This window comes from Vanacampus margaritifer, chromosome 7 (assembly GCF_051991255.1).
Source record: "Vanacampus margaritifer isolate UIUO_Vmar chromosome 7, RoL_Vmar_1.0, whole genome shotgun sequence".
In the NCBI taxonomy this organism is placed as follows: domain Eukaryota; kingdom Metazoa; phylum Chordata; class Actinopteri; order Syngnathiformes; family Syngnathidae; genus Vanacampus; species Vanacampus margaritifer.
The window spans coordinates 15,062,485-15,086,802 of NC_135438.1; the positions used below are offsets into that span (position 1 = coordinate 15,062,485).

Consider the following 24,318-nt stretch of genomic DNA (forward strand, 5'->3'; position numbering starts at 1 on the left):
TTCAGGATTAATGTGGGGACAATAGTGTGTACCTACTGTTTGTCTACATTTTCATGATGATTTCTTTGTTGTAATGCTTCCATGGCAATAATTCTTATACTATTAGAACGTCTGTTCATTTCCCTTTTATATGGTACTACATTTGTGAGATTCGCTCAGTATTTCTGTTGAGTCCATGAAAAATGTGCCAAATCTTTTCTGTCAATGCCTCTTCATCTTTTTTTTTTTCTTTTTTTTTTTTTTAACCGTTTTCATTGACTCTTGTTTAATCTTCTAGCATGTACATTTTAGTTTTTGACCGGGCTGGTACCTAGCATGATGAGGAGATCCCAGACACACTCAGTTAAGCGTTTTTGGAATTTTTTGTCACGGTGGGCGTGAACACAGCCAACTTGATTCACCGCCAGTCCAAATTTCTCATTCCCTTTAAAATCAACGTGTGAGATGTGAACAATCCTTGACCTGGTAGAAGGAGAAACTGATTTGCTGGAGTCCATGCCAGAGGGTGGAAGTGGATGATGTAAAATTGGCCAGGGAGATCACAGAATTGTGAAATGGGCACTCGTCCATGCATGACGACACCCTCACCTGTACCCCTCATAGTTGTGCTGCTGTCGGGGGGTTAAAAATAGGATATATGGATCATAGTAGAAAAAATGTATTTAATATTTTTTTTCTTTTTTTTTTTTCTGGAGAGCTCAGTATTGTTTATTCGGTAATTTTACCGATTTGACATGTCATCATCAATGCTCTCTTTTTTTTATAATTTTTTTTTAAATTATTTTATTTTATTTTTTTATTTTGTATCTGGGGGATTATGTGTATGTGCGTGTGAGTGTGTGTGCATTTAATAAATTGATTTATGCGATGATCTACAGGTTTTGCACTGTTGTCATAATTGAGAGATGATGACATTCGCTACACATGATGTGCAGAAACGTTCTGCCTGTGCCACGATAAATTTCACCCAAATCACATTACACTACCTGCACCAATAGTTAGACCTGGTTTCAGCAGTGTAACATTTAGTCGACTTTCGCTTTCGCTTCTCAATTCTCAAAGGGGCCAAAACAATTAGAATGATAAAAATAAAAAAATATTTTGAAGAGAATAGATTAGCATGAGTCAGGACTCAAGTCTTGGATTAATATATTCATTTTATTATCTTAAACTACTTTTTATTACATGCAAACGCTGTCAGCCAGTTTATTCCCCTCATTCCATTTATTGTGTAGTGCTCACTGGTTGACATACGAGCAGTCCACAGAGAAATTTGGACATGAGTGACTACTGGACATACATCACACACACATCATTCACACCACACACTCACTCACACTCTTTGGTCCAAGTTGTGAAAGGGAGCTTTGAGCAGAGCTGCGGGGCTGACAACATAAGACTCAATTAGGATGTCAGAAAGAAATGCAAGTGCAGTGAATGATGGCCACAGAGGTAGAAATGTGAATAGTGCAGGGGCAATGATAAACTACATTAAGGAGGTGGGGGTGATGTTAAAAACTGAGATCAAAGGAGATAGTGGACCGATCCTGCTTTTATGTAATTACACAATTATCCGACAAAGTGACTGCTTTAATGTAAAGAAGGAGAATGTGCTTATAGTTTCTATGGTAAGAACAAGTGAGCTATTTACGGTTCCTTCAAATTGACGTGTGAAAACACACTTTATTTCAAAGCTATTTCACAGTATCATTTCAGACATTTGATTGATTTAATGGCGGAAAGAAAATATGCAGGGACGACCTTAAAACTGGAACAAGGTTATAGCAAGACAATTGAAAGAAGTGATTTGTTCTAGACTTCAGGTAGCCATTGACATTAAAGTTTTATAAATTATGACTGAATTTTAAATCAAGTCAATTTGTCCAGATACTTTAGAGCTCTGAACGTGGGAGTCGTCTGCATTAATAGATGTCACTCTGCGGAGACTGTCCTTGTGTAGTAGATCCGTCTCTGTCTGCCTTACACTGCCCCCCAGGAGGCCAAAGTGGACACACCCAGGGTATCATCTTTTTTTATAATTGTTGTAATAATCTTCTGCTTGTGTAACTATGGTATATGTTTTTATAATTAGGAAATAAAAATTAAAGATGGTCAAAAAATATTATCAGTCGCCATTCCATTTCCACATGACATAGCGCAAAATACAATCCCTGAGGTCCTGACACAACGTGGCTGTTTTTGGACTCAGACGCAGAGGAAGAGGTGGAGGGTAAAGCAGCTTTTTAATTAACAAAACAAAAGCTCTTCGATGAGAGGGAAAAAATAAAGACTATTCAAACATTAACTGAAAGCGCTCCAAAAGGGAGGAAGTTCAAAACTACATTCAAAACCAAAAATCACTCTATGACTAAACAAAACTAAGCTATACAAAATTACAAAACAAAGGTTCTCTCACAAGACAAGGCAATAAAGGCAACAAGGCAATTAGGTAACAAGGCTGTGGTCTATGGCAGGCTTCAGTGGCTCAAACGAAAACACTTCGGCACAAGACAGGGAAAACGCAGACTATTTAACACATGAGGGTAATGGGGAACAGGTGGAAACAATCAGGGATCAGGGTTGACACAGACACCACACGAGGAAGAGCAAGTGACCTGAAACGAGAGGAGTCAGACTTTTCACAATAAAACAGGAAATGACAAGACACCCTCACCGCGGTGTGACAGTTCCCAATTTAACCCACTAAGTCCCCAGACTTGTGAAAACACAAGATAAAATACATATGATAAAGTGGGTAATGTTAATGCTTAAGTTTGAAAATGAAGAATGAAAATGCAAGAGGCTTGTATTTCATTTGATAGTTATAAGGTATACTTGACAAAAAGAATAGTGTTCAAGAATAAAGTGTTCAACGTGAAGGGATGAATGGGCGTAAGGCTATAATCATAGTTTTCAGTAGTAAAAATATGAAGTTTGGAAAAAAATGAATTATAGTTTTATTAATCGTGATTTCAGTTTCAATCAAAAGAATTGAGATTATTTTCCCCATAATCTTCCAGCCCTAATATACGGCACATCTAAATTGCATGTCCATGCATATGCTTATGTATGAGCAAACCGTTCTTTCTTGAAATTTGCCAAGTTGGTTTCCCCTTCTCAACGCACACATGACCATATTTTATTACTGCTGTATTCCATGAGCTGCCTCATTCAACATAATATGTGAATTTGTAAGAGGGAGGGGGGAAAAAACCCTCTTGCTGTCCAAAAAGAGGAAGCATGGAGTCAGGGTAATGATGGAGGAGGCTAGCTCAGAGCAGGGTCATAAAGCCTATGTGCTGATTCTGTCACTGGCAAAGAATTACACGTACACACACGCGCGCGCACACACACACAGTTCAGCAGGCGTCTATTACACCTCTCACAGTGTGCCCTTGGAGAATCTTATTCTTGCCATCTTCATGCGATCTCTTAGTGTACGCCCTTTTGTGTCAGTATCTTGTACTCACGCGCTACCAGGAAGACCACATTTATTGTTGTTCTACACCATTTTAGATAAGAATGTTTTCTTTGCCCTTCCTTCAAAGTCACAGCTTCTTTGTCTGAATCACAACTCTCTCACAATTCTTAATCCAAGCAATTTAGCAGTGAAGGCTTCAGCTTGCTATTTTTTTTTTTAAATATCCTGTCAGGACTCTGGCTGTCTGTGAGTGGCAGCTGAAGTGTCACTGCTGGTGTCACTTTTGTGGCGGAAAGCCAGTTGCATAAGTCACTGTATTTTGAAGACTTCTTGAGGAATCCTCCCGGCATGTCTTCTGCCTTTAGGTGGCACGGGAATAGCTGGAATAATATATGGCTGAAGTAACAGTAGTAAAAAGTATATAACACAATTTGCACTGCTATTTTCATAAATAAATAAATAAATACATCTAGTAAGCTATTTTCATATGAATCATTATTATTGACCGGTTGCCATTTAATTTTTCTTTCACTATAAGCCATCACAGAAATCTGACAGTGATAAGGAGACTTCATACGCTGATGATTTTCTTATTGATGATAATTTGAGTAGTTATATTGACAAACTGCATCCTTCCGATTGTGCAGAAAAACTAGTGTGGAAGTGTTTCGTAAGTTGTGCCAATTCGAAGTAAAAATAAATAAATAAATAAATGCGAGAGAGAGAGAGAGAGAGAGAGAGAGAGAGAGAGAGAGAGAAAGAGAGAGAGAGAGATTGACGGATAAACTACTGTATAGGAGGCAGCGTGCCACAGATCAAGCAACAGAAGGTTACAGAATGAACTCAACGGTAATGTGAGACTTCAAAGGGAATTCAAAGCATGAAAAAACACTAATAATGACAGAGGGAGAGAAAAAGAAGACCGGCTACAATGCAAGCATGGAAAGAAAAGGCAGGTTTATTTATGTAGTGCGTTTCATACACAAGGTAACGCAATGTGATTTACATGATTAAAAGAATAACATGCGACATATTTGAAAAGAAAGAGCACAACACTTTTTAAAAGTACAGAAATAAAAGACAGGTAAAGTTACTAAAGAATGTACAGAGCATTAAAAGATTATTAAAAATAATGCTGGGGTGGGGGATCAATTTGAACCTGTTATGACTAAAATGACTTCTGCAAACTCTTTTTTCCATTGTGTCTTGGAGGTCTATAAATTATTAAAACAATAATTTTTGGATCACCTTTCACACAAAAAATAAATAAAATAAAGCGAGAGAGAGAGAGAGAGAGGAAAAGAGAGATTGAAAAGAGTAAAAAAAAAAAATCACCTGATATCATTTCTTTACACCAAATATTTTAAAATGGCACAACAACTCAACTGTCTTTTTTTGCACATTCAGCACTTGTTTATGAAACAAAGAATTGTTGAGGCTGCCTCATTGAGGATGGTGCTACAGCTACATTTAACATTTTTCTACTAAGGAGTAAAAACTGTACAAAGATCATAAAGTTGACATTAAGTGGTTGGCATGCTACATTCACCAAGTTTGCAGCTGTAGCTTTTTTGTTTGTCATTACTTTAACCAACTTTCTGTTACTTGCCATCCCAGGGATAAAATGACTTCCTGAACTCCACAGGGGCCTGACCTTTTCCGTGGAAAATTTTTTTTTGATATCAGCACTGCAGCCTGAACCCAGCACATATCAGTCAGATCTGCAGTGAAGATGCTTCATAGGAAAGGATGGAGCTCTGCGACCTTTGGTGGATGCTTGTCTCATGTGTAGTGGAATTAGAGGGGCTGAACCAAAGGGAAGAAAATGGGAGATGGACGTGGCGTGTGTTGGGTTTCAATATTGTCTAGGTTTTTCGAGTTGCCAGGGCGCTCTTGCTATTTATCATGCACCATCATTCTAGCTACGCACTCTGGGTGGGTGGAGCAACTCTAAAATGTGGCCTTAGTAAGTGCATTGCCTGTGAAGGTCAAACACCGTCTTGCACATTTTGATTCAGTTAACTGCCCACTAGTAGTGGCCCGCCAAAGATCTTGGTGGCGATTTTTGTTGACAATGAGCGGTTGGAGTGGAGATGCAATACCATACTGTCCCGGTCAAAACCAGTGTTCATGAATACAGTATGTCTTGTTCATTTGTGATCCATTCTAATTTCCCAAAAGGTTTTCATAAAACTGTTTTCCAATATTTATATATATTTTTTAAATAAGCATAATGTAAATGTAGCATTATTTGTCTGCCTATTTCTGAAAATGTTAGAAAATGTTAGCAAAATTAACATAACCATCCTCACACTGAGTTTCTCCGCCCATTACATAATCTATTAGGCTGGCCGAAGTTCCAGAACAAAAGAACCACTTTGGCTGAAATACTATTATGTCAAATCCAAAGAGTAAGTAGATCTGCAGTCTTAGCACAGGTTTGGATTAGCAAACAATGTCACCAGTGTTAGCTTAGCTAATAATATTACTACAATGCTTGACTAAGTTGTCGACGTGTGTATAAGGAAGTATTTGTGTTTGGCGATGTCATACGCCACAAAAACACTTTCATTGTCTTTAAGTCGGGATGGACAAATGAAGCTTCATGAAGCACTATTTTGACTCCTCTTGATGTCCCTCTTGGTTTAAAGATGCAATGGAATTGTTATCACTTTCTATTGCCTATACCACAGCATCATCTATATGAGTAAAAAAAATAATATCTAAACTGATTCATGAAGCTTCATTTTCCCATCACTATCTTTAAGCTGAGAGTGCTCAATTGTTTTCCCCGTTGTGGGCTCGACTTCTGTAAACAAATGCTAGTCACCCAGCGAGGTGGAAGAGGAGCTGGCTAATAGCTGGCAGGAACCACGTGTTCCAGTTCATTGGTTGTCATTTTAACAAAAAAAAACAACCTTGCAGCTGTTAGTGGGACGGGATGAGGGCTGTCTTACTTGCATGAGATGGTCAGGCTCCAAAACAGCTCAATTTTTGCAAGAAATCTACAACAGGTGTGCAGGTAGAAAACAAAGTTTAAGTTGTAAACAGCAGTTAACTTATTTGACTTACAAGCAATCTATGAAGTCAGCTTGCATTCGTCCATCCCCTCTCTATCCAACATTGAGTCTGATAAATATTTCAACCCTTTCAAAATATCAGTTTTTGGATATAGAGGGAGAAAGAAGAAAAATCTAAACCTCCAAATATTGTTGAATATTGGCCAAGTGGGTATGTATCCCATGCTCAAACCAATCCTGGCTGAGCTGTGATTTTATAACCTAATTATATTTCTTGCAAAAGAATATTCTATTTTTCATTCCTGATTTATGGCATACCCCTTCTGAGACTTTAAGATGCCAAGAATAACTGGGCAAAGTGGCCAAAATGACATTTTTCAGTCACCAATTTATAGCTAATGTTATGCATCAGCAATTTAAAAAAGAATGCTTCCTCCATTTCTCTTGTCATGCCTCCCAAATTTCCTCGCCATTCACACCATCTGCTAATTAGTCTCACGGGTCCTGGGGAAGAAAAAAAAAGACATCATTGGACAGAGATAAATCTAGACAGAGACAAATGAGAACAACTTTTCACTCAGGAGCTTCTATAAATAGGATAGTATCATTTAACACCAAAACTGGATTTCAACAAACACCAGCACTGGGCCAGCATAAAAATGTCATTGATGAACGAATTTAAATGATGAAGAGAAATACGTATGTAATTAAAAACTTCCTTTGCATGGACTTTTTTCTTAATTTTTGATCAGTACAAACTGATTCCGGAGTGGGGAAAAACTGGCCATTGTCAAGGCTTTTTACATTAAATGCCTCACTTCTGAATGACTATTTTTATTGTGCCTGTTTGGGAATGGCTATATTGAAGCTTCTGATTGGTTGAAATTGGCAGTTATATGTGATAGCTCTTGTCTTGCTTGATTGCCAGCGAATATGGATTAAGACTTTCTAAAATGGCCTTGGTTTAGATAAAGATTTTTTTTTAGGCCAGATTGGAACGAAAGGGTCCAAGAATTAAGACATCTGGGTAGATGAATGCGGTTTGGCAGAGTCCTTTGCCTCAAATGTAAGTTGAGTTAAGATGTGTCATTGTTATAAACCTAGCATGTTAAGGGGATAATATTAAGTCCTGGACTGCACCATGAGCACGGTCATGTTGATGATGAACCCTCCCCGGTTAGCTTGGTGTATATATGGAAAGTGATTATGAGGTTTGGTAAAGCGCTTGGGACAACATTTGGTGAAGATAAAGCGCTTTCCTGTATAAGTGCACTCCATTTACCATTATGATCAAATTGGATTTTTCTTTTTTTTTTTTTGACTATATTTTTCGGCAAAAATACAATTGGAATAGATTCAATGGTTAAACGAACAGCAAAAGAGTCAAGGCTCTAATATATATGTATACATACATATTCGTTTAGTAGTTCACGGACAAAACTGTATGTGTGAGTTTAAATGGATTTTTTTTGTATGCGCCCTATAATTTGCTGATGGCGAGACCAGGGTTTACACTGTGTCTTTCCAATGTCTTCCCAATGTCCCCAACAACCATAATGAGGACACATGTTGTCGAAAATACAAAAAACATTCTTTGTGTGCTTTAGTCCTCCTGTACCTAGCTGCTTCATTTCTATTTTATATCTGGCATTGTTTGTTAAAAACGGGAACATCTGTTTTGCTTTGGGCTGCAAAATATTGCACTTTTAAGTTCTCTTCACAACGTGCCTGCAGAGCAATCTTGTAAATCTGCTGAAATAGTTAATGCCTCACCACACAGGAGGCTTGTTTGCATGTGTTCTGATTTCCACACACTGTTTGTGTTTTTATGTGTGTTTGATGTTGCGCGGAGAGACAGTCTCATATTGCAATTGTCCGTATTTTTAGACAGTTGTGTTGAGTTATTTGTTTGTGTGCATGTATGTTTGTTCTGCTACGTAGATGTGTGTGTTTTTGGGAATGACAGCTTTATCCATTGGCTAATTACCTAAGTCCTCATTGACACACTTACACTCTTATGAGGTGTCCAAAAATATACTGTATGTCAAATCCCAAGTTACAAAGAAGTTTACCCTGTCAAAGTAGCCCCCAATAAACACATTCTCTGTTACTATCAAAAAAGGGATTATTTTTTTTGTAGCCATCTCTACAACTGTATTTAAGTACATGCTTTCATTAAAAGCTCACACTGGAGATGCTGATAGAAGATAAACAGAATTTCAGACATTTGAAGGCCAACTATTGATTGGACGTAAGAAGATGAGAGGAAAGTGAAGCTGCTTTGGGTTGATTGTCAGACACGCTTGATTGCCCCAAGCACTTCACATATACCAGGAAGAACGGACTGCATGCATACTAATTACAATATCATACAGTCAGCTAGGTATGGAGGACCAAAGGTGCCAAAATTAAATAAATGAATACACCAATAAATAATTCAATAATTGTGTCATGAAATAATTCAATGTGTCATTTATTAATTAAATATGGAATTAAATAAACCAATAATTAAATAAATGTGTTTTTAATTAATTTACCTACATATATATATATATATATAATTATTTCTGTATTCATTTATTTCATGTTCCTGTGTTCCATGAATTTATTTTATCTGTCAAAGTTGCCCGTCAAAGTTAGTTGGCGGGGCTGATTCACTCAAATCTTGTCTAATCTGAAGAGGTTAGAAACATGGCGGCTACGGTGATGGATTTTTTTTTTGCTGATATAGCTTAATCGAGGCTTGTTATTGTGCAAAACCAACATCAAAATAAAAGCGATATTTCTACTATTTCGCTAAAGTACAGTTTTGACTTGTAGGTGTTTCCATTGAATAGTGATTTGCGTCTGAGGCGTAGTTCTCGTAATGTCCCGCCTCGACTCTCGCGAGATCTCGCAGTTCTTGTAGGCGGTCACGTCACACTAACGGCTACTCATGAACGTCACGAGAATAAATAGTATGCGTGTATGGAGCCGCGGCAGCCTTGGCTCAATAAGACTTGTTGTCCCCTCAGGAAGCAATTCCGACACAAGCGAGTGGCCCTGTACTTCCAACTTCCTTTTCTTCCTTTTACCCGGCGGGGTCACATGACTACAGGAAATGCGAAAAAAGTGACTTCCATTTCAACACGTCTCAAAAAGCACCTCATGAGAGCGTAAATCTGAGTCTAACGGTAACGCACCCATTGAGGTCAATAGCGCCACCCAGCCACAATCGAATTGTGTTTACTTGTTACTTACTATGCATCAATTCATTATTTTGAAATGGATTTGCCTTGACTTGGTGAGGAGGGTGACCAATCAGGTGTTAGGACCTGCCCACCAAACTTTGATGGGTGAGTTTGACAGATAAAATAAATTCATGAAACGCCTCAACTCAGTAACCATGAAATAATTAATTATATATATATATATATATATTAATTATATATATATATATATATATATATATATATATATATATTTACAAATAATCATAGGTAATATAATTAATTTATGACACATTTAATAACACATTGATTTATTTAATTCCATATTTAATTAATAAATGAAACATTTAATTAATTAATGACACATTTATTAAATTATTTAATAGTGTATTCATTTATTTAATTTTTGCACTTTTGGTCCTCCACAGCTAGGAAGCTTAAGTTGTGTGATTTGTGTGTGTCTGTGTGTGTGTGTGTTCATGCACACCTTGTTCTTCTTCATCCATCAAATCCACCTATATCGCACTGTCAGACTGTATACTAAATGTACATACAGTACTAGACTGTGCACCTATTTTTTTTCTCCCAGCCTTTTGCAAAATTCAGCAAAGCAGTGTCTGACTTGACATTTACCTCACACCCCACATGCATTAATATTCCTGTGGTTACATAATGAGACAGCATGACTATGCATCGGTGTCCAATTCAGGCCAGACTGCAGCCTTTTGCGTCAAAATGGAACTTTTCAACTCGGTGATGATATCCTGAGCCACATTGCCAGCGGGGATGACACGGTGTGATCTGACAACCACTTTGAAGAAATCCCTGTCGGATGCTGTGTGATTGGATATTTCTCCTAATGCATTTGGAAAGCTTTTTACAGTACATTTATCTGCAAGAAAGATGAAAGATAACTTCAGAAAGTGTCATCTTTCCTGCATTTTCATCTCCTGTCAGTGTATTAGTTCTTAGTGAATGAATGCTGTTGATTTTATTCTTCATGTTTGATGGGAATCAAAAACTATTTTCCATATATGTTCAGAGTTGGGAGGGTTACTTTTAAAATGTATTCCGTAAGTTACAAGTTACCTACTAAAAAAATGTAGTTAGTAACGTAATATAAGTATTATGATGTTAAAGTAATGTAACTTGATTACTTTGGATTACTCCAATACCAAGTATGCTCATGAAGAAAAAATAAAAATAAATATCACCACAATATATATTCTATACAATGTGCCCCTGCTATTTGCGGGTGATCGGGTCCCAGGCAGCCTACTAATAGCAAAAATCCTTGTATAATTCACACACATTAAAATGTATGATATAAATGGGTTATATATGCTGTTTCGAACTGTCACTGAAAGCAACCACACCTCACAGACAGATAGATAGATGGATGGATGGATAGATAGATAGATAGATAGATAGATAGATAGATAGATAGATAGATAGATAGATAGATAGATAGATAGATAGATAGATAGATAGATAGATAGATAGATAGATAGACAGACAGATAGATGAATTCTGGTCGCCACTAACTCCTTTCGTCTGCGTGTGGGTGTGGAAGACACGACATCAACACGAACACAACAGCGGCATCTCTCTCTCTCTCTCTCTCTCACTCTGTCCCTCGCTCTCTCTCACATCATAGAAAATTGTAATACCTCAAAATAATCCCCATTTTCTATAAATGTTCCTGTAATCTGATTACATGTTTTTTTCCTTTACTGTAACGGAATACAGTTAAAAAAAAATTGTGTTCTGATTACGTAACGCCGGTATACGTATTTACATATTCCGTTACTCCCGAAGCCTGTATATGTTCAAATCCTTTCATCCTCCTTCGTTTACTATGCCTCTCATACGATGATTATTTGTAGCCTTTTTGTAAAAGTGCACTAACACATCTGATTCTATGACATATTGATGTATTGCAGAGTATTGGTTCAGATGCGTCTGAGCATATTTAAAGAGTCTCCCTGTTCCTTATTAGTTCCATTAATTCATAATTCAATTAGTTACAACATCTGTTGTCTAAAATGGGCATAGAATGTGTGAATTAAGCCGAGTACGAGTTGTCCGATTTATTTTTGAGTCAGGGCCAGTTTCGGGTCTTGTGGTGAGACATTGTTGGTTGTGCAGTGGTCCAGCCAGGTAATGAGTTTTCATTTTTTGAATCTACAGACAGCAAAATCACATTGGTTTGGCAGTGGGCAACAGTAGGAAAAATGTGTTACTAACATCTAACGTAACAAAGCGTCTCTCGCTGTTCAACATTCAACAAGGAAACGGTGAGTAATTCTGCAAGAACAGAATTAATTGCAGCGTCCATTTGTCCATGTTAGGTTTGTTTGTTTGCCTCGGCGTCGGTGCTGGCTTCCTGTTTTTCGTCACAGCTGCATATCCCGCCCCAAACACAATGTCACCCTGTGATTGGTTGGTGGAAATCAACTGGCTCGGTACACAATGTATTCTCCGGAGTTTGTGAACTCAAAAATGCCGTGAGAATTCAGCTTGCAGAGGAAGGTTATCAGTGCCAGCCATCCACATCAAACGCTGCACTCACACCACTATGGTTATGCAATCTTTCCAAACTCTTTTCAAAGTTTTTTGAACCATGCAATAAATAAAACGATAATCTGACTAAGCAGTTGAATTGGCAGAAATGAATCTGCACGTAATTAACTCCGCCAAAGCTTCACAGCTATCCATTTTTGACAAACAGGCTTTCTCAAATGTATCCAATCTTACTTTCAATTTTGAGGCATCATAATTCTGCATTTCTCAGACAGCTGAAGTGTCCGTTATAATTTTTGGGTCTCAAGCACTTTAAATGGATGAATAATGCATTGAAAATTACAGAAGACAAAATATGAAAATTTACCACTTTTCAACATGGTTTCCGCCTAACAACAGCGACATACTTTTAAACGTGCTTCTTGTCTCGTAATGCTTCCTTCACAATGCACTTCGACATTTACACATTATGATGTGGCACGTACAGTATGGCAATGCACCAGTGGACATGTTTTGGTTTATTGCCACATTGCATCATGGGTACATTCCTTAATATCTTATGACAGTTCAGTCACCCTGTATATGTGTTAAGTGAAGTGCAAATAAAGCCCCGGGGGTGTAAAGACAAACATACTAGTAGAGAAAGCAAAGCATCATACGGCAGCACTGGTCAGACTGGTGCTGAATCCGTGAGATTATTTAAATATTAAATATTTTTACACTTGCACAATTAGAATAAATCAACACCTCTCTCCTTCAATAAAATCTGGATCATTATAACGATGATTTACTTCACAGCTGTGGTATTATACTTTACTCCATTAGATTTGTCTGAGTAGAGGAAATAAATCGACAAAGTATGCTTATATTGTCAACACATGCACACACATACACACACTGAAAATAAACCTCAATTTTCAATTGCACATGACTAAATTGTGGTAAAATGATGCACTCTTTTCCCTTAAATAATCTAATATGGTAAGCACATTTTAATCATGTGCGACCGATGTACATGTTGAAATTAAGTATTAAAGGTGTCAAAATTTGTGCGTTTTAGTTAATTCCTTTAACACCACAAAATTTTTTAGCGCGCGATTAATGACAGCCCCTTACTTGGAAAAGCTATACTGGGGGAATTCCAGTTGCAACGCAGCAATAAATATTTTGCAGCAATAAATATTTTGCAGTAATAAATTTAATAATAATGCATATATTTGTGGCGACTGGGGTCAAGTTGTATTTTACAATTTTATAAATGTGCAGATTTCCACAAATTACTTCATGTTAAGGATTAGATAGCTCTTAATATGAAAAGAAAAATGGCAATTATGCCATTTAAGTGGCAGAAAAATCACCTCAACACAAATCAATATCACACTCTTTTTTTACAGTACAGTACAGTACGCCTTGTTAATTTTAATCCAATTTGATGAATTATTATGAAATTACTTTGTCTGAGTATAAGATGCTGACATATTTAGGCTATATTAGTTTAACATTTTTCCAGTTTTTTAACAAGTCTATGAAAACTTAGATTTGTGTTGTATATTTTATTGTACATTTTGAACATATATAAAAAAAATAGTTCAGTTAACCTAACTTGCTTATGTTTAGTCCCTGAGAGGAATCAGGGAGCATCTGGGGAGATAATAAGGATCATGTGAACAGCAGGTGCCCGCCATCACAAATCCAGACTTTCCCGTTAATCTTCAAGCACCTTACAAAAGTTCAGTTTTACCCTATTTTGAGAAGGAGGTAATTGCCTGGACGTAATAAGACCTTGAGCTTGCCTTTCTAAAAGACAAACAGTGCCCCTGTAGAGAGGAAGATAATAGGTTCATATGTTGTTTGAGACCAATAAAACAAAAACGGAAAGTCAGTGCTTTTCTTTTGTTATTCCTGGAGACGAGCCAAGCGTCAGCATTTCTGGCTTCCCTTCGACGCTTGTTGGTATCATTTCATAAAAGAACGGAGAAAGAGTCTTTCTGTGGGAGAGGAAAACTACTGATTTGTTACGTTCGTGTAGGCTCAGCAAATAGAGATTATAACACGTGTGTGAGACAATGATGAAGAAGTACAGAATAAATTAGGAGGTGAATAGGAAGATAGAGAAAGAGTGTCTCAAGTGTGCGAGGTAAAGAGAGTTGTAGAGGCAGAGATGGACACAGATAGGCTGATAGTGGCGCCTTGTAGCCAGTGTCTGTATCTCCTGCCACCGACGAATCCTGCTGCACGACAACTAATGGACTCAACCGTTCTCTGGTGTCTTATCTTCCCACTCTCTCATTCGCTCTCTTCTACACTCGCCATCCACTTCTGCGCTCGCTATTGTCTCTGCTTTATCAGCCACTTCCTCTTCCCCGTTCTTATCCCCTCTCCTCCCGTGCTTTCAGATTCAGTCTCAGTGGAACCACGACTTAAGTCAAAGGACGCCGGTTTTCAAAAAAGAAGTGTGTTTATTATCCTTCCAAATGCTCCAAATAAAATTCACCAAAGTAAATGAAGTAAAACAGTTAGAGGGCTTTGAAAGAAGTTACCACAACCAATCCAAGAAAATCAAAACTCACAGAAAGCATTTGGCTCAATATTGAATGCAAAAATCTGATAAATCTAGGATCCATGCTAAAATGTGATGTTTTCTCCCTTGGACCGTGCCCTGCCTAATTTTTTCTCTTGTTATGCTAACATTATTTCTATAACACTTTAACAATAACCACAATGGTAACAATCTGCTACACATAAAACAAAAAATAATAATAACGATGCTGATAATAATAATAAATATATATGTAATCATAAATAACACTGGGGAACACAATTTTTATTGAGTTAGGTCTGACAGCTGTTTTTAACAAATTTTGGGGTTAGAAATCGAAAAATTATTTCATTTTTGAGCTACATGATTATTATTTTTTTAATGTGTATGGATGTAACTATAACTCTAAGATGGACAAGTTATAACAGTTAAAAACTAAAAAAACAGCATAAAACAAAATAAAATTTAAAACAGTATTCCTATGGGTACTTTAGTAAAAAGCCAGCGCTAATGCTTTATGCTAGCTTTCTGTTTGCAGATATTGATAGTACCTAGCTATTGGGAACAGCACACTGCACCTCACACTCACATAACTGTCTCAATTGTGAGGCTATTCTGGTGATACCCGAGAGTTAGTTGTGGATAAATATAGAATTGGACTGACTGCAATTTTGGAATCAGCATGCCAGTTTTTAAGCAGTATAAAAATCTAACTCTCGCCATAAAAGGCACAATATAACGTGAAAACGCCACAGAAAAATCAATGCATTCAAGCAAGGCCCGTGTAGGACGGCGCTGCGCATACAAGTTACTACAAAGACCAAGATTCCTTGCGAGTACATATAAGTGAAGAAGAGGAAAAGGAGACGAAGAAAATTATGGAATTAAAATCATGCCAAAACCCACATAAAACGTGATTTATGCACACAAAACGTGATCTACGCACTCAAGACCTCATTCACAAACTAAAAAACATTTTGTTCTACACACAAAAAGAAGCATATCTTCAATAATAAAAAAAATCTTTCAAGTGCAAACTAAAATCTGTCAAATATGAAAAAAATATTCTTCAAGTGCAAAAAAACCCTTCGCTTACGTAAAAAGCAATTCTACAACTACGTTGTTAAGAGCACTGTTGCCAACATCATACTTTCGGTTTCATGTCACTAAAGACAGTGAAATGGGTGACAGCTACATTTTATTGTATTATTTGTTGTACTGTTATTACCAGAGCAATAGCATCTACCAGTGTAGTGAAAGAAAAGAGAGGGGGAAAAACAAGAATACTTCCTTGCAAGAAAATGAGTGGTTATTTCAACTGAAATACTAAGTGAAATAAAAATAATTTAAATAGGCCTACACTTTTCTTTTTTAAGGTCAAAGAGAAAAATAAATGAGTAGAAATTAGTCGATGAATTAATCTGCAAAAGCATTAAATTAATCTGCATTAGCTTAATTATCATATTTGCTTGTACATACATTTTTTGGTCTTATGAGTTAATCTTACACTAAAATAATGGCAAAAAAATCATAACTTAATATGAAGAACAGTATTTTTTTTTATCTACCTGTACGTCAATTTGAATTGTTATTCCTAAACACTTCGACTTGCAATCATTGACTACAGCAAAAAAATCTGTGGCTTTATTTATTATTATTTATTTATATTATTTATAATTGCGGCCAATGCGATTTGAAAATTGCATTCCACTACATTGCAATGTTGATTTAAATTCTATTAATTGTTCACCCCTAATTTTTGGCAAATAAAGACGGTTATGATTCTTAAGTAAAGGTAAATAATTTAAAACAAATATTTAGGTCCGCTCTACTTAGTGTCCTTGTTTCTCTTTACTGTATATAAACATGTTCCGCACTTCAGACTAAGAAGATGAACATTTAGCCAGGTAGCAAGAAAGGAAGTCAAGGCAACATGTCAAAACATCCATCTATCCATTTTGCATCGCTTATCCTGTTCAGGGTCGTGGGGCAGACAATGTAAGTAACAGTATGCGCTTCATCTTGAACTCTGTCCGTCCATCAAATCTGAGGCTTCTCTTGAGTAGGATACTCCACTGTTGGAGTCTTTCCCAGCTGGCAATGGGTGAGAGGCAGGACTTAGGAGTGGTCATCCGTCAATCACAGGGCTGACGTACACATAGGAACAGACAACCAATTACACTCACATTCACACCTAAAAACAATTTATAGTCTTCAATACACTTAACATGCATTTTTAGTGTTGTTGGGGGAAGCTGTAGTACCCGGAGACAACCAATGACAGCAGAGGAGACTTAACTGTACTACTGTGCATCTGGTACAAGTTTGTGTCGTGCCACATGATAATTTAGCTCAGCGCTTGGTCATCCACTTAAGACAAATATGTTTCTCGAAAAGAAACCCTCCTTTTCCCCTCAGCACAGGCAATGGCTTGTAACTTAATTACTCCAGTCGTTACACGGTATTGCTCACACATGAATATTAAATAGTTAACTGCTGATCCCATTTGGACCACGTTGCTAACCAAAGAAACAGTCCTGATGCTCTTCAATAGTCTATCAGATAAATTAAAGTGTGGGGTCTTAATGTTGTGATCGAGTTCATTGTACAGTGAACAATCTTATGTTGTTTAGAGGCAGCTTCTTTTCCAGTGATTAGCATTCCAGTACAGTGGCAATGCTGCGCAATGTTTTATACGTCCATGTATATGTTCGATCAAGCTACTCGCCCAGTTAATCCTTTTATCTATTTGTTGTAAAAATCAATTTCAGATCATTTGACTAAGCTCATCCACCATCGGCATTTGTTTACACATCTGGACAATGCTAGTGTTTGTGGAAATACAGTAATACCGCTAGCCCTCTTTCCATCATGTTTATCCTTCCTGTCTGTTTCTCCTACTGGTATTGAATTTTCATTTGTCTTTTCTTACTCCCAGTCTCACTTATAAACAAGATACCTAGCAAAATGCCAATTGTCAAAATAATTGTCCAATGATATGTCTTTATTTAAAAACCAATCTTCATTATCTAAATGTGTTGCTGGAATGGTTTTTAATATCCATTTCACCAATTAACAAAATTAACTGCGATGACAATTATCACTGTGCAATAAAAAATGTGAAATGAGAATTTAGCTAAGTAGGCTGCATGCAACATGTGATCATAAAATAATGTACTATATTTCTCTTTAGACTTGGTGAAGCAGCATGTGTGTGAGTGATTGTCCACGGTTATTGTTCTCTGCTGTGTAAGACATTATTGAGACTAGAGAGTAGGCCTACTGGGACCGAGACAAGACCAAAACTGTTGGATGTCAAAAACAACTAAACATGCCTTCGATTACAAGACGAGACAGAGACCCTTAAAAAGTGATATCCAGACCAGTGTTGAGACCAAGACCGATCTCGAGAACTATATCACGAGCTGCCAGATCGTGTGTACTTAGGGGTGTCAACATCATTGGATTAATTTTGAGTTAGTTTAAAGTTTTTTTTGTTTGTTTGTTTTTTCCCAGGAGAGCTCAGTATTGTTCATTCGATTTGACATCATCATTGCTCTCCTTTTTTAAAAAAATAAATAAATAAATAAATAAAAAGTTTTTTTTTCCTCTTTTTTTTTTTTAAATATATATACATATATATACATATACACATATATATATATACATATATATATATATATTTTGTATGTGGGTGAGCATGTGCATGTGCGTGCGTGCGTGCGTGCGTGTGTGTATTCATCAGTTCACCTAAAGCCCATTAAAAAAAAAAACATACTAATAATATAATATAATAATAAATTGCCAAATGCAGAAACATCAATGTAAGTTATCACGATGTAGTAGCTCTCGCTAACAGACAGAATTAAGTAGCCAGAATTAGGTTAAAAAATTCTATATACGTAGACCATGTTTCTATAAATTTTGATATTTGGTTTTTATTTGAGGCAGATATTTTTTCCATTAAAATGTGATTTATGAGGAGGTTAGACCATTGGTCGATATTCAGAGTTTGTTTATTTTTCCAGTTAACAAGAATTGTTTTTTTAGCGATAGTAAGGGCTACAAGTGTAGATTGAAATTGTTTATGTGGTAAGTCAGTTGTTGTTAGGTCACCTAGCAAACACAAGTTTGGAGATAAAGGTATCCTACAGTCCAAAATAGCGGAAAGTTTTTCTAAGACTTTAGTCCAGAAATACATAACCGGAGTACATAACCATAAAGCATGAACATAAGTGTCTGTAGTGTTTTGTAAGCATTGGAGACAAATGTCGGAGTCTGAGAGTCCCATTTTCTTAATCATATATTGAGTAATGTATGTTCTGTGAATAATTTTATATTGGATAAGTTGTAAATTTGTGTGTTTTGTCATTTTAAATGCGTTTTCACAAACTTGAATCCAAAAGTCAGATTCCGGTGCTATAGACAAGTCTGTCTCCCATTTCGAGATGGGTAAAGACATTTTATCAGTATATGAAAGTAACTTATATATTTTTGAAAGTTTTTTTTGTTGTTGTCGGAGAAAGCTTGTTAATATCTTTAGCTAAAACAGGCGGTTGGAGCGTACCCCGAAGTGTTGGAATTTTTTTCTTTATCATATTTTTAACTTGTAGATAATGTAAAAAAATTCCGTTTTTTATATTGTATTTTTGGAGCAAGGATGTATATGATATAAACATATTATCTGAGAAGAGATGGTGGAGATGTGTAATTCCTTTCTGCTCCCACACACCTAAATAAAACGGTTGGTTGTTAAGTTGAAAGTCGGGGTTATGCCATAGGGGAGAGAGTCCACAGGGCTCCACTTGGGCTTTTGTCAATTCTAGTGCCTTCACCAGGCAGTCACGGTGGCGGAAATCATTGGGTTTTTAAAACAATTATGACGCTTAATCGATGTTGTAATAAAGAGTAAATCTCGAAGTCTGAGGTTATTACAATCCTTCTGTTCTAGTTCCAGCCAACAGTTAGTGTCTCTGTTGGGTTGTGCCCATAGAACGATATATTGTAGCTGGTTAGCTATATAGTAGTACATAAAATTTGGTGCCTCTAGACCACCTTTGGATTTACTTTACTTACTTTTGTGTACTTAGGGGTGTCAACATCATTGGATTAATTTTGAGTTAGTGTAAAGTTATTTTAACGCCACAATTTTTTTTTTAATGCGCGATTAATGCCCGCCCCTTACTTGGAAAGCCTGCACTGGGAGAATTCCAATCGCAACACAGCAGACACATCCACGCCAAAATTGAGCAGTAATAAATGTAATAATAATGCATATATTTGTGGAGACTGGGGTCAAGTTGTATTTTACAATTTAAAAAATGTGCAGAATTTCCCAAGTTACTTCATGTTAAAGATTAGACAGCTCTTAATATTAAAAGAAAAAGCTGTCACCAAAGTCTTACAAATGCAATTATGAGATGGAGCGCAGAAAAATGATCTTACCAACACAAATCAATCACACTCGTTTTTAACTTTAACTCAATTTTATGAATTATTATGAAATTACTGTATCAATGACTAAAATGTGCAGCCATATTTCTATTCGTTTAACATTTTTTTCCCCACTGTTAGGTTAACAAGAGTATGAAAATTTAGCGAAAAAATATTTTATTGAACATTTAGAACAGATATAAAATTTGCGATTAATCGTGAGTTAACTATTGAAGTCATGCGATTAATTACGATAAAAAAATGTAATCACCTAACACCCCTAAATTGTACTACATTCATTCATCTGTTCTATACAATCACTCAGCATTCTGCAAAAAAAAAAATGTTTCCCAGTGTTTAATACAGTGTGTCTAATACTTCACAACAAACAATAAACATGGCATATTTGTATTTTTCAGATGACTCAGGAGCAGTACATCCTGGCAGCGCAGCCAAATTCCCTGCACCAGCGGGGATCGTCGATGTGCGGAGCCCAGGTGTACCCCGCGGTGGGAATCTACGGCTGGAGGAAAAGATGCTTGTACTTCTTCATTCTCCTTCTTGTCGTCACCATGATTGTCAACCTGGCGCTGACCATCTGGATCCTCAAAGTCATGAATTTCACTCCGGTAAGAGGCGAGTTGTCTGTGTCATTAAAATGACAAAATGTTATACGGTTCAGTGCTCATGGGGGAGTTTATGTGAAGAACGCTCTTAGGGGTGGTTTAAAAGCTTTGCTGTCAGGGAAAAGAAAGGTTGTATTATTTGTTAACTAGTCCTAAATGTTTGGGCAAAAATATGCTCTAAAAGACCGGAATTGGTTCCTTATGTAGCGTCTGTGTTTGTGCAGGTGTTTGTCAGTGGTATGGATCAATTTCAGCTCTCATTGCTCATTTAGTTCTATATCAAATTATGGCATGGAAAACAAGGACATCAGTAGAAAAAGAATACAATTATTCGAGAGTAAGCTAAAGTATGTGATCTGGGCTGGTGTACCGTTATTACAAGCTAGTGTTCTGTCAAAATGATTCTGATCCCATTGTAAGTAACGTTTCTATAACATAAAATCGCCAATCAGTATGGGTTCATCTCCTTTCAAGCTAGACTCTATAAGCATATCATCGAGGGGTTGCAGCTCCAAAAAAAACAATAATCCCATAATATCGCCCTCAAGGCACCGGAGCCTAAACTCTGATGGTTGGTATGCAAATGGTGCCGCGTCTCACCTTTGCTTATGTTTCAATATATATAAGAGAATATAAGAGGAGCAGTAAAAAATAAAAGGAAGGAAGGATGCCGTTAAAAAATATGTATGCCTGCGGGAAGGCAGCCAGCACAAGGTATAAAAAGAGCAGAGGATATTTCATAGGCTAACAGTGTGAAAAACAGTATGGAAAACCACAAGACTGGAGTCATAAAGGCAAAAGGCGAGAACGGAGAAAGAAATATCAATGAAAGCAATTCAATGTGGAATAAATAAATTATGATATGAATACATAAAAATGCTAGCCATATAATAAACTGTTTTCATCATCATTAGCAGAAATATGACAAATGTGGACAAAGGTTACACTTTGAAGATCCTATAAAGTAATGTTCATGTTTTGTTTCTAAAATATGTTTGAAGATAAGTGTTTAAAGCCTGCAAAGACAAAGATAAAAATGTGGGAGTGTTGAGAAATAGTTAGGGTGACCAGATTTTCAAAATAAAAACCCGGGCCACTACAATTTTGCTAAAAATCAAATATACAATAAATTCTCTCTAGAGACTATTTACATAGAACAGATTTAATCGCTAGTCAATCTGGTGACCGGTGGTTGTGTTATTACTTAAGCTAATGCTAAATGATATCTTTGTTGACAGTTCAACAGCAAATGCACTCACTATAATCCGACCTTTTTTTCTTGGTCCCGGCAGCTATTGGAAGCTGGCTGTGCTGTTTACCTCGCGCTAGCCCTACATTGTAACATTTGAAGTATGACGGCAAAAAAGCTCAGCTTGCGTTGGATCTGACCGACGTTTGTAGCATTAGGCTAGTAAGACTACATTTCCGATGATTGTTAGACAGGTAAGCAGGAAGTAGTTATAGTCCAGATATGATGAAAACACGCTTAATTGTTAGCAGTTCGATTTGGATAAGAATGCAAACATGAATGTGGAAGGAAAAAGGAATGAATTTAACTGGTAAATTCCCTTTTAATTGATTTATTGTATTAATCGCTATGACGACTATGTGATTGACTTATACATGGCACAAACAATGAGGTATATGCCACAGAGGAGGCGGGACTTCCGACTTCCGTAAATCAGACACCTATGCTGTCGCAAAAATAACCGGAAGTCTGACTTACGGAAGTTGTAAGTCCGTGGCATCTACTCCATTGGCTTGCTGACTGGACAAAAAACAAAACAAAAAATCAACAAACAAGATGCCAAGACGCAACCTGTGTGAAAGTGCGACAAAACAATGGGGCTCGTGAAATCCACTGGGTCGGGACACAAGGTTAAAAACCGGGACTGTCTCGGTTAAACAAGGACATCAATCTTGCAGTTAGCCGGCCCGCTAAGTAGGTGCTAGCTAGCTTGCTTGCTGGCTCGTGGACCGGTGGCCTAGTGGACCGTTTGTTCAATTGGTCCTTCGACCGCTCTCCTCACCTCTCGCATGCCTCGCACAGTCACTCGTTACACCCGTAATAAACATTTGGGTTGACAACTTGACTGTGGCGTGCGGTGTTCATTCACAGGTGACCAATCAATGGATGACTATGTATCTTGTCCCATGGATTAATCGGCCGTTTCAGTGCTCTTTGGACTTTTAAAATTGAAAAGGTGAAATTTAAAAAACAGCACATTATGCTGATGATATTTTTTGAGGGGTGGAAATAGGGTACATGAATTGCCTTACAATTAATTAAGTCTGTACAGTATGGCATGCATGCTCAGCATCTCCCTTCAAGCATCTGCTTTCTTGCTCCATAGAGACCCATTCATCGATTTTACTGCTTGCCAGAGTAAATGTAAATGGATGATGAGCTGGCAGGTGGGTGTTGGAACGTCAGAACGACTTTCCGTTGGGCTCACAGAACCGCACAAATGTTTGGGTTCAGACCCTTTGAATCTGCAGCTGCTACTGTGATACAATACACATTATCAGATACTGGGCAAGTAGAGCTTTCCAGTTTTCCATTTATTCAAAATTGAAACTGCATGTACAAAAAGTGAAGTTGAGAATTAAAATGTGCATTAAATAAAAAGGTAGTTCAGCTTTAGGGCCCGCAATAGTTTTTTTCTCCAAAATAACTGATTTGTAATTGGCAGCAGTAAATTGTTGAATTTTATTGTTTTGTTTGACTTTGCTTAATTTAATTCTGGCTGAATAGGCAAAGCAATAAGCGATTTGCTTTTCAATAGACAGTTTTGGCAATAAATTACGATGGAAGGCACTGGCGTGTGGCTCAACCTGTGTTTGAAAGGCAGAGTGAGTCAGCAAGGATATTCACGTATGCACATTGTGTCAACATTTATTCAGCACAAGCCTGCCTATTCATGCATTCGTGTGTTCCTTCCTCTTTCAAATATGTGAGCATTTGCTGCAGAAATTTAAATTTTCAGCTGACATTCTATTTATTCTGCTTTCCTCCTCAAGGTTGTGTTACAACTTTGGAGTTTTAATCCATCCCTCTTCACTAAAAGTTTAATCTTTTTGTTTGCGAAGTATCCTTTCGTAAGTGTGTTCAGAGCATGCTGAAAATCGATAGCAATGATCAACATTAAATTAGGCTATTACACTTGAAGGAAAAGAGAAAAATATGTTCCTGTGTGATAAAATGAAGCAGTGACGTCTCTGGTATGAAAAGTTGACGGGGCACAAAAGTGGGCACTTTACATCCACAGGCAGCAAAGCCTTCACAATGAATTGTAATTTAATTCAAGATCACAATCCAGTGGAAAAGCGCTATAAACATGAAGTAGACTACCATTTATTCATAGCCTTACAAATTAAGGCTATAAATTAAACCTTCGAATGGTTCAAAATAGGTCTGTGCAATTAATCGAAATCCAATTACAATTTCAATCATTACACTCTACAATTACAAAATTGGCATAGTCGTAAACAAAAATAAAAGATTATTAATACTCATTTTGAGTTGTTTAAATTTATATTATTATTA

The 24,318-nt window shown here is 36.9% G+C and overlaps 1 protein-coding gene across 2 annotated transcripts in view; it reads left to right on the top strand.

Moving 5' to 3' along the window:
* Window positions 1-24,318, top strand: part of sgcz (sarcoglycan zeta) — a 265,996-nt gene that overhangs the window by 134,785 nt on the left and 106,893 nt on the right. For both annotated transcript variants that reach the window (XM_077571991.1, XM_077571992.1), the window contains exon 2: window positions 20,565-20,774. In XM_077571991.1, coding sequence (XP_077428117.1) covers window positions 20,565-20,774 — 210 coding nt within the window. The remainder of the gene's footprint in view (window positions 1-20,564; window positions 20,775-24,318) is intronic.